The sequence below is a fragment of the Myotis yumanensis genome, unplaced genomic scaffold (genome assembly GCF_028538775.1).
Source record: "Myotis yumanensis isolate MYYU_CA2020_CCGP unplaced genomic scaffold, mMyoYum1.0.hap1 SCAF_19, whole genome shotgun sequence".
In the NCBI taxonomy this organism is placed as follows: Eukaryota; Metazoa; Chordata; class Mammalia; order Chiroptera; family Vespertilionidae; genus Myotis; species Myotis yumanensis.
In genome coordinates this window covers 11,846,328-11,861,988 of record NW_027223770.1, presented here as the reverse complement: position 1 = coordinate 11,861,988, position 15,661 = coordinate 11,846,328, and the positions used below count along the sequence as shown (strand labels likewise).

Sequence of the window (15,661 nt, the reverse complement as noted above, 5' to 3'; positions counted from 1 at the left end):
ATGCAGACTGGTGCAGCCACTGTGGAGAACAGTATGGAGTTTCCTCAAAAAGTTAAAAATGGAACTCCCATTTGACCCAGTAATCCCACTTCTAGGAATGTATCCCAAGAAATAAGAAACACCAATCAGAAAGGATATATGCACCCCTATGTTCATAGCAGCACAATTCACCATAGCTAAGATTTGGAAACAGCCTAAGTGCCCATCAGCAGATGAGTGGATTAGAAAACTGTGGTACATCTACACGATGGAATACTACGCTGTGGTAAAAAGGAAGGAACTCCTACCATTTGCAACAGTATCGATGGACCTGGAGAGCATTATGCTAAGTGAAATAAGTCAGTCAGAGAAAGGTAAATATCACATGATCTCACTCATTTGTGGAATGTAATGAACAACATAAACTGATGAACAAAAACAGATCCAGAGACAGAAGCATCGATCAATGCTCAAACCTCAGAGGGAAGGTAGGGGAGAGTGGGGGTAATGGGGAGAGATCAACCAAAGGACTTGTATGCATGCATATAAGCCTAACCAATAGACACAGACACCAGGGGGGTGAGGGCATGAGCGGGGGGTCCGGGGGGGGGAGGGGAATGGGGGAAAGATGGGATAAGGATACATATGTAATCAATAAAGAAAAAAATAGAAAGGGCAAGTTCATGCCCCTCAAATTTAACTGGGCTCAGTGGTCTAAGATAATAGATGGTGCTCCTGAGATGAGGCTCAGAGTCTGACAGGAGCTGCTCGACGCAGGAGACTCTGCCGGGCCAGGACAAAAGAGGACATGCGCCCGTCTCGGTGGGGGTGGACCTCACAAAGCCCCAGTGGCACTAAACCACTCCCACTGTGCCCATGGTCAGAGGCCACACAGGGCAGGCCCACGTCCTCCCACCTCCTCCCACCACCCCCTGGGACCCAGAGCAGGAAGGATACGCCGGGCATGCTTCTCCTTCACGGGGGCCTCCTGGGTGTTGATGGCCTTACTGATGCTGATGGCCTGGGAGGGACACAGGAGGCAGAGTTCAGAAACGGCAACACCCAGACAGACAGGGCAACCCTTCCCGCGGTGAAAGGCACGTGTGGAGACGGACAGCCAGACATCTCTCAACCTAACCAAACCAAACTTTGAAGGCTGGACATGCGCAGCTCAAACCACAGCTGACACCCAAGGCCACCAAAGCCCCCAGAGCTTCCAGGGGTCTAGGCGGTGAAGAAAGCGGCTGCTGGCTGCAGACACCACCTGCGCTTAGCTTTCCCGAGGCGAGGCCCAGGCAGGGTCCTGTCCCTCCTCTGGGAGAAGCGGCCTCGAACAGAGCCCTCACCACACGCCGTGGACAGACATCTGCCAGCCCCATCTCGCCATGGCAGGACCCAGAGAAAGGCTGTAAGCTGGCAAGGCCCATACAGCCACTGCGTGGAAAGCCAGGATAAACCCAGCTCCGTTACCTGCCAAGAAGGCTGTCTCTCTCCCGGGTGGGGCAGGAATGGGAGGGGGGTTCGCTGCTACCACCTGGGCCCTGAGCAAGCAGCAATCTCATCCTTAACGAAGTCCTCTCCCATCTCCACCCGCTGGAGTCTGCCCTCATCCCCCTTGTGTCAATGCCTCCTCTTCTGAGAAGGCTTCCTGGAGGTGACTGCTCCCTCACCAAAGGCTCAGGGCACCTACTGTCACCCCTCCCACCTCACCCAGGAACTACCACCGGCCCTGGGTTTACTTGTGGATGTTTTATTTCTCCACCTGGGGGCAGGTCTTATAAGCCTCTGTCCCCCCACCCAGCACTGAGCTGGGGACATCAGCGTTTGTGGACTGAGAGGGGCGGCCTGCGAGTGACCAGACAGGGGCCTGACGAATGCAGACACCTCTCCCGGCCAGATCCTCTCCCGCCTCCCACAATTCCTTACAGGGCCACACTGCCCTTTCCCCTCCACCCCCCCCCCCTCCCCGCCCCGGCAGCCAAGAAGCAGCTCACCCATCCTGCAGGCTTACCTACCCTGCAGCCAGCCCTGAGCATCCCTGCCTTGTCAACAGGAAGCATCGAGAGGGGACAGGGCAGAGGGGGCCGAGAGACAGGGCCAGCGCTTCCTTTTTATGGCTGCAGCCACTGTGCTCCCCGCTGCTGGCATCTGAGCAATAGTCGCTGCCCAGCTCGCCCATTTCTGGTGCATTGTGACCGACTTGGAGCCTGCTCAGAGATTTCCTCTGTAAGAAAAGCAGCCCCTGGGAGCACAGGTGGCCATTCAGATCAGACACACAGGCCCAGAGCTGAGGGAGCTGGGGCTGGGCAGGCAGTTTCTGGAGCCACCCAGCAAGGCAGGCCGCCCTCCTTTCACACACTGTGCCCATTGTGGCCCGATTCACGGGGTGCGGGCAGTGCTGGGGCTGCGACCATACATGCTCCAGCATCAAGGACAGGCTGGGGGAGCAGCCCCTGCCTGGGGGTACCAGGACTGAGAGGAGCGCAGGCAGCTCTGATTTCTCTGTCAAAGCCTCGACAAGCCACTCACAGAAGGTGCCCTTGGCTACCGGTGCTATTTGCCAGACTCTGCCAGTACAGCTGCCCGAGCCCTCGGCGCCTTCACCAAGAGCCACTGAGCAGCTGTGGGGAGAGCACCCCACCCGGGCAGAATATGTCTAAGACAGGGGCAATGACAGGCACTGGCTTACCCTGTGCCGAGCACAGGCAACATGCCTCCCAGCAACAACCCTAGAAAGTGGTCACGAGCCCATTTTCCTGGTGGGGAAACTGAGGCACTGGGGTTAGGGAACTTGTCTGCACAACTAATAAGAGCAAAGACAGGTTTGGCTGATTCTATGTTCTGTGTCTTTAAAGATTCTGTCCACGCCCCCCCCCCCCCCCCCCGTACGCCCCCAGGTGCAGGTGCAGAGCTGGGAAGAGAGGGCCACTGAGGCAGTGCCAGGCAAGGGGGTGGGGCCATGCCTCCCCCAGCAGCAAGCAGCTGCCAGCTCATAAGCCAGGCGTGTCCTGTCTCCGGGGTGTGTAACCCCATCCCCCAGCTGCCCTGATATTTGAGCTGGCTCTTCTCACAACTGCCACCTGGTCCAGAAGGCTCCAGGCAGCGTGGAGCCTAAAGCCACCGTGCAGAGCAGGCCGCCCAGGGGAGGCTGAGGACCAGCGATGTAACCACAGCCGGATGAAGTGCTTTCTCCACCCCACGTCCTGGGTGGGCCCCAGGAAGGGCTGCAGGGGAACCCCTCTCCTTCCTGCAGGCCTCCCCCTTTCTCCTCCAGGCCAGCAGCTAGGAGCAGAGCAGAGACCCATCCTGAAGGAGCAGGCTGGCTTGGGCCTGCCTGGGGCCCAGCAGGGTGGGGAGAGGGGGAGGGCTGTTCTTCCTGGAGCAGGGAGGAACGCACAGCTTAGCTGGGCCCAAGGTAAGGTCAGGCATCCCCACCTCCCACTTACTTTACTGAGCACCTTCTCATTGCTGGACCCTGGACCCCCAGAAAGAGCCCCTGCCCCCCCCAACCCCTTTTGGGTGTCTGCTCACCTTGTCACCTTCCTGATGCCACCCTACTTAAGTCTCCATGTACTCAGCACCCACTAACAACGTTTTCCTTATCTGTCTGTTATCCGTCTCCTCACCCTAATGTCAGCACCTCGAGGGGGGTGGTTCTACCTGGCTGGTCGCTGCTGTACCCCAGCCCCTAAGGTGCCTGGCACATGGAAGATTTTCTAAAGCATGGCACCATCTGTCAGGCCTGCCCGCCCTCCAGTCCCACCCACTGCTGGCTGCAGGACCAGGGTTCCTCCCAGCGGGAACACGGCCCCGTTGTGTGCAGGGGCAGATGTGCGGGTCAGGTCGCTCACAAGGAGGCTCAGTGCTCACACAGAGGGAGTCTGTGGACACCTCACAGGGCCTCGATGTTCCTACAGCAGCAGCAGCCAAGCCCCGTCCCAGAAGGGGACATCAGACCCCGGGACGCCCGGGCCTCTCCAGCCGGTCCTGTTGGACTTTCCCCTGCTGGGCGCAGGATGGGGTGTGCAGCCGGCCCTCCTTCAGGCTGGACTCTGTGCTGGGCGATTAGGACCCAGCTCAGCTTCGGGGCTGACAGTCTCGGTGGAGGCAGCCCTATCACTTGGTTCTGTCTACACAGCGTAGCACCCTCATGCCAGCCAAAGGGTGACTGTGGGAAAACTGAAGGGTGAGGGGAGCCCGGGACCACTGTGGGGGTCCTCTCGCACCTGCGTGCCTGAAGAACCCTTCTTCCCTCGGCCCCTGCAGCCCCCTCCAGAGCCCCTCAGCAGTGCTGACCAGCAGGCGCAGTCCCTCCCGGTGGCTCAGGGGATCCCTGCCGCGGAGAGAACTGTCTTCCAGGGAGACACAGGCTGAATGAGATGGGTGGTTGGGGCCCTCAGGTCCGGAGGGAAAACCCAGTGCTGGAGAGCAGGGCCCTGGGTGAAGGGAGGAGAGGTGGCCACCGTCTTGGGGATCTGTCAGCTTCTCTGAGCCCCAGGGGAGAAAGGGAGCAGCTTTGAGTGGTGGGGAAAGGGGGTCAGGGAACAGCTCTCCCCACTCCTGAGCACAGGCAGGGAAGCAGGACCACAGCAGTACTGGCGGGTCGGGGGGCTTTGGGAGGGAGCGAGCTGGAGGGTCTGCAAGGACAGAGGGTGGGCAGAGGTGTGCCTCCTGGACCGGGAGGGAGGGCTAACAGTCCTGGGCATTCACCCCCATGCTCCTGTGCTGGAAAAATCCAACAAGCCCACACCCAGGAGCCTCTGCAGTCTGCACCTCACTCCACCCAGTGCCCAGTGGTGAGGGAGGGGCCAGACCCTCCAGAGCCAGAGGCGGGGATGAGGTTGGGGTGGCCACAGGCCAGAGATGGGGAGGCTCTAGCTTGCACCAGAGACACAGTCAGAATGGCCAGCTCCTCACAGCATGGAAAGGTGTATCTCACACCGCAGGTCTCGATCACCTAACAAGAAAGTGACTTATCCAGCTCAGCCATGTGCCAGGCACACTGCTGGGCACTTCACAGCTGTGATCTCCCTCAATCTGAGCAACCTTGGGAGCGGGCGGGCAAGGCTTCAGGAAGTTAACCACTTGCCCAAGGTCACAATGACGAAATGTTGACCAAGTGCTTCTGCCCTGCCTGGCGCTGTTCTAAGCACTTTACACATATTGACTGAGCCCCACACATCCTCCCCCGTAGACTGTGACGAGGAAGCTGCGGCACAGGCCACCTGCCCCTGTGACTGTCCTCTCAGCCCCCACACAGGCCACCTGCCCCTGTGACTGTCCTCTCAGCTCCCACACGACCCACCCAGTGCCCAGTCTGCACCTCACTCCACCCAGTAGCCTCCTGGGCCACCTCTCTGGGGGGAGGGGCAGAGGGAGCAGAGAGCCTCTCTGTCCCACCACAGGAACCGGCTCCCCAGGACCTGGCCTGGGCTTCACCTCAGCTCCCTCCAGGAGTGGCTCTGTCCTGTGGCCAGGGCGGGGACATCCTGGGAGGCCTCTCAGGAGGGCCCCACTGGGCCACACCTGCCCTGCTTCCAGGAACAATCCCGTCCTTGTTTGTCTAACAAAAACCCTGTGGAGACAATCCCAGGACCAGGCTGGACAGAGCCACAATGGCATTCGTCCCTGGACGGGCCACACGCAGGGACACACACCAGGGAGCATCTTAGCAGGCGCTGACCCAGGAGACAGGAGACTGGGAGGCAGCTGCAACTGCAGCCACAGGCGTGATTCCCCAAGAGGCTGGGTCCTGAGGTGGACTCAGGCATGCACACAGTCAGCAAAGCCAGAGGGCCACATAGGAGACTCCGGTCAAGGGCTGCTCACAGCAACCCAGTCCCTGCCCCATCAGCTGTGGGGCTTCACACAGGGCACAGGGGCCCCAGGAAGTTTGGGAAGAGCCACACAGTCAGGGGGGCAGCGGGGAAGGGATAGTCACTGAGGATGGAGCGTGAGCATTTTCCGGCTCCTCAGCCCATCGCGCAGCAACACCTTTCTGGGAACCCAGTCCTCGGCAAGGGGATGAGCCGAGTGACTGTTCTCGGGGAGACATGACATCCTCTAGTCCATGGGCAATATTCACCATGGGGGAACATGGACTCGGGGAGACCCCTTCCCCAGGGGCCCACGTCTGAGGACAAATACAAGTCTCACTCAGTTCCACCAGTGCAGCCGCAGCTCCCCAGCCCTCAGACTGCATCCCCACCCACCCGACACAGTGGGGAGCCTTCGCTTTAGAAACGTCCCCTTCCCAGACCACCACTTCCCCATCTGGGAAGCAGGAATAAGAAAACCCCGTCTTCCGGAAGGTAAGCACACATGCAGCTTGTCTAAAGCATCGTGCTGTGTCCCAGCCACGTGTGCCTCCCTTCTGTCCCTCCAACAGGGCAAGCCAGGTCCCGCCTCCAGGCCAGGCTGTGCCTGCCCACCTCCCAGCTCTGGGCTGAAACGCCCCTTCCTGGAGGGTCTGCCTCACCCACCCCCAAGGGGAGCGCATCTCCTGTTGACTTTACCCGGGACATTTACTATCCCGAGTACCACTTACTCTCTGTCCACCTCTGACCTGGACACTCGGCTGGAGGAACCCTGTCCGTCTTGATCCCTGCTGTACCTCCAGTCCCCAAACCCTGGCCCTGGATGCCAATAAATCTTTATTGGCTGAATGAAAGAGTGAACACTTGAATGGACAAAAGCTCTTTCAAATACAAGTGCTGGTTAAATTCAAGGTGGTGAGTGTTCCTTTCTCCAGCTAATAACTTAACCACGAGGGTTAAATACTAAAGGCGACTATAAAACAGTTTCTATTTTAAAAACCAACCCTGCGATGAATCAGAGCTAAGTCTCCTTGTACTGTTATCATGACCCTTCACAGCGGCTCTCCGCGGGGACAAAACCGTCCTTCAAAGAGCTGGGCCGGGGACTGGCAGAGAGGCGGGTTATTCTGCTTTGGCGTTTCCAGAGCTGTTGGAAGAACAGAAGGATCTCATTCAAAGGCTTTTGCCACCTCAAAGGCCATTGATGAAAGCGAACACAGGATTTCTGTAGCCGAGGCAGCGGCTAGGATGTGGTCACATGCAAAGCAGCAGGGTGCACTGGGACGAATCTGCAGCTTGGGGACTTCAGCAGCGGGGAAGGCAGTGGAGCGCCAGTCCTAAGGCTTCAAGCGCCACTTCTCTTCATTCATATCCCAGCCTCTCAATTACGAAATCGGAGGGCTGAGCTGGGGCCACCTGCCCTCCGGGGGGAGGGGCATGAGTCAGGAAGGATGGTGCCACTCACGGGACAGCCCAGCCCACTGCCACCTCTGCCCCAGCCCTGCTGGTAACACACGAGGAGGTGGAGATGCACCCCAAGTTCCACTTCCGGAATGGACAGGGAATCACCCCAGGCGGTTTCGTTCCCTGGGCCCTGGTGACATCACTCTAAGACCTGTCTGTCCCACAAGCCAGGGGCCTGAGTCACTCCCTGGCAGACGGACCTACTGCAGTTTGAGGCTGTTTATTTCAGCAGGAGAAGCAGCAACCCCGCCTCACCCAAACTTTTCTCCACAGCTCGGCCTTTCTCCGCAGTGGGAGCCGTGGCCTTTCAGGCCTCACTAAGTGGCGGCTTTGAAGAAGGGAGACTCGCATGGAATCCACGCGCACCGAGTGTGTCCTCTGAGCCACGTGCTCAGGGTGCTGGGACACAGGAAGAGCCAATACCTCCCTGCCTGAGAATCCTGGGGTTCAGGGGGTAGTGCTTAGGGGGCCCGCCCACAGGTGAAGCGAAGCAATCGTGCCCAACCTTCCATGTGCCCACATCCTCGGTTCTGCTGCAGTGTGCTGGGGACAGGGAAACGGGTGAGGCCTCACAGACAAGGTGATATCTGAGTCCCGCCCGAGATCAAGTGGACAAGGGAGAGCCTGGCCCACAGTGGCCCGGCCGGCGTCTCAGGTGAGCCGGCTGGGTTTCCCTGTCCCCCAGCCAAGCAGGCCTAGACTCGACTCCAGTTTCCACGCAAGCTGCTGCAATCGAGTGCCCAGTCTCATTTCATTCACAAACGGCCCTGTCTGCCCAGGTCACGCTGGCCTGGGGCAAGGTCAGAAGGGCAGCGTTTCTGCCAAGGGAGTCACAAGCTGGCTGTCCCAACTCCCTGGGGCTTCCCTGGAGTACCTTCCCAGAGGACCAGGGCCCTGGAAGCGGGCCTGCTGTCCTGGGGAAGGGGGCCGTGAGCACCTGCAGACTCGCTCTTCTGGAGATCCGCCTCCCTCCCCAACAGCCCTGGCTCCACTCCTGCCCTGCCAAACCAAAGCACAGGGACAGGCCCAACAGGACATCCTTTCTACGTCTTTCTGTCTGACCTGCCCTTCTGGGCTCTATGGAGCAGCTAATGCTGACAGAGCATCTACTCTGCACCAGCACCAGGCAATCCGTCAACTCTCATGACCATGACCTGGGCACAACCATCGTGTCCACTTTGCAGATGAGCCGACTGAGGCACAGTCTTGTTCTTCACTGCTCTGCCACAGCACACCTGTCCTTCTCTCACCTCCTTCATTAAATGAAAACTGTTGGAGGGACAAGGATGATTTTCTCACCCTGGCCGGTGTGGCTCAGTTGGTGGAGTGTGGTCCCGGGCACCAGAAGGTCATGGGTTTGATTCCTGATCTGGGCACATGCCTGGTTACAGGCTCAATCCGCAGTAGGAGTGTGCAGGAAGCAGCTGATGGGATGTTTCTCTCTCACATTGATGTTTCTCTCCTTCTCCCTTCCTCTCTCTAAAGTCATTTTAAAAAATTATCTTTTTCTTCCTGTAGCACACTCCAAGGCACCAGAAACAAACCCAAAGACACAGCATGTGGTCCTCATGAACATGTCATGGGACAAATGAGCATCAAAGATGGGAAGAGTGAGGGAAGGGCTAGCAGCTGCATCCTCACCCCCATCTGGACCAAGAAGTCAACTGATGGGAGGGGGTAGGCTCAGGGGATTTCTGGCAGCCCAGAGTCAGGAAGTCAGCTGCTTGCCTGAGCATCACCAAGAGGGCAGAACCAGATAGAAGGGCACAGTTCACCACCCATGACCCACCCCAATGGCAGACCTCAGCAGGCAGGTGAGTGCAGCTGGAGTGGCTCATGGCCAGCTTTGGGGGCAGTGTCGTAGGGTAGCTGTGCGCCTAGTTCTTTCTGTCCTTCTCAGAAAGGAACCTTGACTGGCCTCTGTCCTTTAGCCACTCAACCCGTCTGTTCCAGGTGCCAGGCACCCTGCCTGCACAGGGAACACAGCGGGGAGAAGACAGGCCTGCCCCGCCCCCATGACAATGGTGGGACGGAGCTGGGGTGTCTTGGCTGTCCACCACATGGTTTAGATTTCTTCTCAAACTTGGGAGCTTTTTTGGTAAATATTTAAATGAGGCCCAGAAAGGGGTTAGTGACTTAGAGTGTTACAATACCAGTGTTTGTAAGGAACAAGGACGATGTGAGGGTGGGCACATGTGAGTCTACCTGCCTATCACAGGAGACTCCATGGAGGGGGCGATGGGCACACAGGGGAGAAGTCAGAACAGAGGGACCAGCAGGCGCAAAGGATGGGATTCCGAGAGTACTGTGTGCTTGGGAACAGCTTTTCCAAAGAGAAACTCAAGTTCCCAAACACTTGTCCTGTGGTCTGCCTCTAATAATGAGATTCTAAAGAATTCCTGGCAGGAAAACATTAAAAACAAAACGAAACAAAAAAAACAATGCCCTGGGCTCCAACCCAGACCAGATGACTCCACATCTCAGGTACCCAGGCACTGACATTTTTAAAAGCCTCCCCCACACCCTTGGTGATTCTCCCACCGTGCTGTCTACACCAGCCACGTGTGGCCACTGAGCACCTGAGTGTGTGAGCCCAAATCCAGACATGCTCTGAATGTCAAACACACGGATTTTGAGGACTTAGTAGGAGGAAAGGAATGTAAACTAACCCACTCATAATTTTTTACGGTAGTTACGTGTTGTAATGGTTAATCTGAAGACACCAGGCTCAAGAACAGATACGATGAAAAGGAATTTCTGTTGACTTCTTCATGGGGCTGCTAGGAAATGGGAAGTGGTACGCGTGGTTCGTAGTTGGTTTCTATTGGACAGTGCTGTTCTAACGGGAGATGGGGCTGAGAAGCCCTGAACGGCAGTAAGTGTTCATCTTTACAAGACTTCGGCTCCCAGAGGCTGCAGAGGGGATGTGTCACTGAGCTGGATGGTCACCCTTCTGTCCAATCCCTTCCGCACCATTAACACCTGGGCTGCTCACCGCTCCACACGGGGCTTGGCACACTCAGGTGCGGCCCCTCTCTTGTGCTGACCTCATGGGAAGCTTTAGGGATCTATTTCCACATCCTGCAGGGGAAACTGAGGCCCAGAGAAGCAAAGGGACTCAAAGCTAAGGAAAAAGCAAGACTGGAATTAAGCATTTCCAAGACTGAGTCCTCATCCATAACAGGCCTCAAAGGCAGGTCTGCTTGGTCAGAAATGGCTCTCAAACTGTAAGGCTTTGTGGGGGCGGGGAAGGAAGGGAGAAAGACGACTACCTGGCAGTTTGCAGAGCACTGTCCTACCTGCTTTGCATTCTGTATGTATTAGTAACCTATTACTGCTATAATAACACGCCACAAACTTGGTGGCTTACCCCTATCATCTCACAGTTGAGGTCAAAAGTCCAAAATGGGTCTCATGGAGCTAAAGTCCCGGTGCCAGCAGGGCAGCTTTCTTCCTAGAGGTTCTGCAGGAGACCCTATGCCCACCTTTCCCAGCTTCCAGAGGACACCGCGTTCCCTGAGAGCGGCCCCAGCCTCCACCTCCAAGGCGCCAGCATTGGATCGCTCTTCCATATTAAAGGCCATGTGACTGCATTGGGCCCACCTGGCTGACCCGGGCTATTCTCTCCACTCTGAGGTCAGCTGATGAGCATTTTCTTAGCAAGGACTGTCTCTACAGGTTCCAGGAATCAGGAGACGGGCACATTGTTGAGGGGCTGATCTCTATACCTTACAACAGCCCCAGGAGGTGGATGGAATTATCTCCATTTTTAGAGACAATGAAAGAGATTCAGGAGTTAAGCAACTGGCCCAGGGGCACAGACGAGCCCTCCATGCTACCACACCGTCTTTGCAACGGTACAGGCCATTTTCCGGTTCAGAAGGCAGGTGTGCTGTATTGTGGTGATCTGTGTTCAGAATACAACACAACCACAAGCCAACACGATTTTCTGACACCCATTTTGGAAAGGGGTTTTATCACCAAAGAGAATGAAGTCATGGGGAAGAGACCAGCCTTCTGGACACTCCCCCTAGGATTACAAACACACCCACTCACATCACACAACAACCACAAGTACCAGGTACCTTCCCTGAACAGTCCTGACTCGGGTGGGGAGGGACCTTTGTAAAACAGGGGGTGTGGCCTGTTGAGAAAGCTAATCTGTACTCATTTTTCCTATTCCTCACCCAGGAGCCCACCAGGAAGGAAGCTGGGGGGTCATAAGGATGTAAATTCTTGGGAAGCCAAAGTGCTCCTTTGCAACCCAGGGCCCTGTGGTCACCGTGAAGACACAGGCGGCGTATTCCAAAGGGAAGGCGGGTCCGGGTTGGACGTGCTCTTCTGTGTCCAGAGGAGACACGAACGCAGCAACCTCAGCTCTCCAGGTCCTTCCCACCAATGGGGTCTGGCTGGCAGCTCACTAGATATTTCTGGGAACGATCTAATTAAATATTAACCATCCGCAAAACCTTATTCCTACATCCCCAGTAAGTCACCCTGAAGACAGGCAAAGCCAGACACTGAACCCGAACTCTATCTTTCCAGGAAAAAAAAAAGGAGCGAGCCCTGGAAGGGGCAAATGCTATTTTCACCCATTAGAAAGTTATTCATCATAAGGAACGCTCTCAGCCCCTGAGGGAAAAAACCCAACAAGCGAACACCAACAAAACACCTTGTTTTCCAAACCAAAATGTGTGGATCTATATCAGAGATCCCTTCTCTTTGACATTAAAGAAGGTTGCTCCTGACTTAGAATAACTCAAGAGTTAGGCCATTAACTTAGCCCTTTAAATTCCATCCTCTCTAATGGAGCAACCAGGCTTCTTTATTCCTCCTCAAAGGCAAGAGAGAAAAAAAAAAAATCAGCGACCGAATAAAGCTTCTGACAACATCCAGATTCTCTCTGCCCATTAAGTGTCTCGCCATCCTTCCGCAGGTTCCGGCAAATCGATTATGTATTAATGACTTTAAATGCCACATTTGTTTTTATGATGGGCTATCCGGGTTGAGGGAAGAAAAAAAAAAACATACGGTAGGCCAGAGGAGGATGATCACAAGGATTAATTAATTTGTGGCCAGGTTACTTCTAGCACGAAAGCCTCGGTATCCCAAGGTTTTATGATCACTTTCATTGCTCATCACAAGCACAAAGGTGGAAGGTCCCCCTGGGTTTTTCTTATTTCAAAAGGCAGCTGCTGCAGACAGAATGTGCTAACTTGTTTTGAAAGCAACCGCAGAAGTCGGGTCTCTCTGCGGGGAGGAACCTGCTAATGGCAGCCGCACCCGTCACCATCCAGCTTCAGGCAGGGGAGGGAGGGAGGTCCTTTCGGCCTCCTTTATTTCGAAAGTAAGGTGGTTTTCTTTTAAAAATTTTGTGGCTATTTCAGCCTTGCTTGACTTCTTTGGGCAAATAAAGAAGTATGCTCTCCCCTCCCCCAGGCCTCAGCACACCTCGGTGTCTGTAAAATGAAAAGGAACAGAAAAAAAACAAAAAACACAGAAGCACAGCCACGCCGGCATCGCGCGTTCCCCGCAGGAACACGCGTCCAAATACACGCCCGCGCCATTGTTTCCCGGTTAAAATAACCTCCCGGGAGGGCGACGCGGGCGCGTGGGAAGCGCAGGAAGGAAGTTCCCGTCTGCCGGGCGCCCGCCCGCGTTTCATCAGGGGTGGGAACCGGCGTCTGCGTGGGCCCGCGCTCGGGCGAACAAGTCCGGCCGCATTCGTGAAACTTTTCGCCCGGCAGGTAACCAGCCCCTGCGCGGCGGGGAGACAGCCCGGCGAGGAGGAAACCCGAGCTTCCTCCGAGGAAACGCGCTGCTTCCCGGAGACCCGGCGGCTCTTTGACTGGCGCGGAGGATGGGGGCGCGAGCCGGTCCGCGGGGGCCGGGCCGCGCCGGCCGCACCTGGGCTCCGCGCTCACCTTGACCCCCCGCTGGCCCACCGCCGCGTCTCGGCTTCCGGCCACCGCGGTCCCCACTCGCACCTCAGGCCCCGGCGCCGGCGCGCGCTTCCGGTTCACCTGCGCGCGGGGCGGCTTCGACCGCGGAGGCCGGGGGGGGGTAAGAGGCTGAGCGGCTGAGGGGGTGCGGGGGGCGGGGGGGAGCGGGGAGCGACCGGTGGCCCGGCTCTAAGGGACGCGAGTGAGCGGACAGGGGAAAGGGCGCCGCCCGCCAGCCCCCCGCCCCCCGCGGCCCGCCGCTCGCCTGGGTCTTGTCGAACTGCTCCCGCTCGGCCTCCAGGCTGTGGCCCGGCCTGCGGCTCAGCACCCGCGCCGGCACGTTCTTGATACTGTTCATCCTGCCGCCGCCTGCGCTCCCGGGCCCGGCTCCGCGTGAATGAGTGCGCCCCGGCCGGCCGCCCGAGCCTAGGCACCGCGAAGCCGCCGCGCCCCGCCCTCCCGCCCGCTGCTGCCCGGTTCCCGGCCCCGCCCCTCGCGCCGCAGCTCCGGCTCCCGGCCCCGCCCCCTCCCCGCTTTAGCCACGCCCCCGCCTCGCGCCACGCCCCCTAGCCCCGCGGGTCTGGCCCAGGCCCGCAGCCCCTTCAGGCTCGCTGCACCTGCTCCTTGGGCGCACTCCTCCCGATTGGGGCTCGGCCATGTCCCTTCCCGCACACACCCCACCATCCCGGGATCACTAAGACTTGTCTACACCAGCCCCGGATCTAGTTCTTTTTTTTTTTCGTTTCAGTCTCATTAATTTGTGTCACAATGAATACAATTAAGCAGCCGCTCTTTGTGCATCTCTAACATCACCGCAGCTGCTCCCCCCGCGGGGCTGTGCGTGAGCTTTCAGAGACTGAGGACACCTGCCTGGGGCCAGGAACCGCGAGGGGACTGGAGAGGCAGGGCAAGGACAGACAGATTTGAACAAAACACAGTGATGGACCATCGAAGCGCATCAAAGAGATGCCCCTGGAGGTGGTGTGGGACTTTTAAAAATATTGGCCGGCCCCAGCAGCTCAGTTGGTTGAGCATCTCATTCTGTGCACCAAAAGGTTTGCAGGTTCAATTCCTGGTCAGGGCACATACCTGGGTTTCGGGTTCGATCCCTGGTGGGGGCACATCTGGAAGGCAACCTCTCTCTCTCTCTCTCTCTCTCTCTCCCTTCCTTTCTCTAAGCATATATTCAGGTGAGGATTAAAAAATAAAAATTAAACAGCTATCCCAAGTATGTGTTCTCAAATGGTTGTTATTGTTTGTTACCTCCAACTTTCCTATCAGAATATAGGTGTGAAATTACCCAATACAGCTACCAAGGACTCCCCTTGAAGAGGGAAAGGGATCCCTCCATAACCTTGACCGCTGTCTCCTCCACACTTTCTGGAAGCTACGTTCCTGGAGCAGACACAGTTCCTGAAAATGGTATTTGACAGGGCTGTCCTCTCACTCCACTAGAGAGAAACTAACCATGCTTTACCTAACTCCAATCCCTGGAAGGTTTCTCTACCAGAATAACAACAAAAATGACAATAGCTAATAGTTATTGAGTGCTTATTATTTGCTACAGCACTGGGCTAAACCCTTTACATGTATTATCTCATTTTTAATCCTTGGCGCCCCAGTCCATAGCTGTGATGAAATAAAGACACCCCCTCCCACACACACACAGAGGCTGCTGGCTCCCACACCAAATGTTTCTCAGACTCCTGCTCCACATCCAACAAATCAGATCTCCAGTGAACTTCACACAGCATCTGCTTTTAATCATTTTTTTAAAATATATTTTTATTGATTTCAGAGAGGAAGAATAGAAACATTAATGATGAGAGAAAATCATTGATCAGCAGCTTTCTGCATGCCAGCCTCCCCACCCCCACCCCACTGTGGATAGAGCCCACAACCCAGGCATGTGCCCCAAGTGGGAATTGACTGTGACCTCCTAGACCTAGTTCATACATCGATGCTCAACCACTGGGCCACACCGGCCAGGCAGCATCTACTTTAAATCAAACGACAACCCCTCTGGGTCTAGACCAGGGGTGGGCAACCTTTTTGTGAGTGCGTGCCAAAACCAGCAAAATCTCTGACTCAAAATTCTTCTGCGTGCCAACCCTAATTTTTTGAGAACATGTTACGCCTACTTGATATCTCTTAAGGTGTACGTATGTGAAGAACCTTGAAGAAATAATAAAATTCATTCGAGTGACAAAAACACAGTATATGATGATGAAAAATACATTTATTTTTTAATGTATACATGTACACTGATAGTCCGACAGAAAACTTTATGACTCCGTTTGATATTATCAGTGGGACTTTTGCTGCTGCATCACTGATGACAGAGATTTTACATCAGGTTTATATTTCGTGACCTTCAGAGATATGCACGAGCTACTACTTTCATCCATCAGGCTACTCCTATTACGAGACTTAACAAAATTCATCACTGAGAACAAAGAT

General features: G+C 56.1%; 1 protein-coding gene across 1 annotated transcript in view; it reads right to left on the bottom strand.

Moving 5' to 3' along the window:
* HIP1R (huntingtin interacting protein 1 related) overlaps nucleotides 1-13,625 on the bottom strand; it is a 29,176-nt gene extending 15,551 nt beyond the window's left edge. Inside the window, exons 1-2 of the mRNA XM_070399877.1 lie at nucleotides 13,467-13,625; nucleotides 937-1,000 (exon numbers count right to left, since the gene is read on the bottom strand). Of these exons, the coding sequence (XP_070255978.1) occupies nucleotides 937-1,000; nucleotides 13,467-13,559 (157 nt within the window). The 5' untranslated portion in view covers nucleotides 13,560-13,625. The remainder of the gene's footprint in view (nucleotides 1-936; nucleotides 1,001-13,466) is intronic.
* Nucleotides 13,626-15,661: the final 2,036 nt, after the last annotated feature.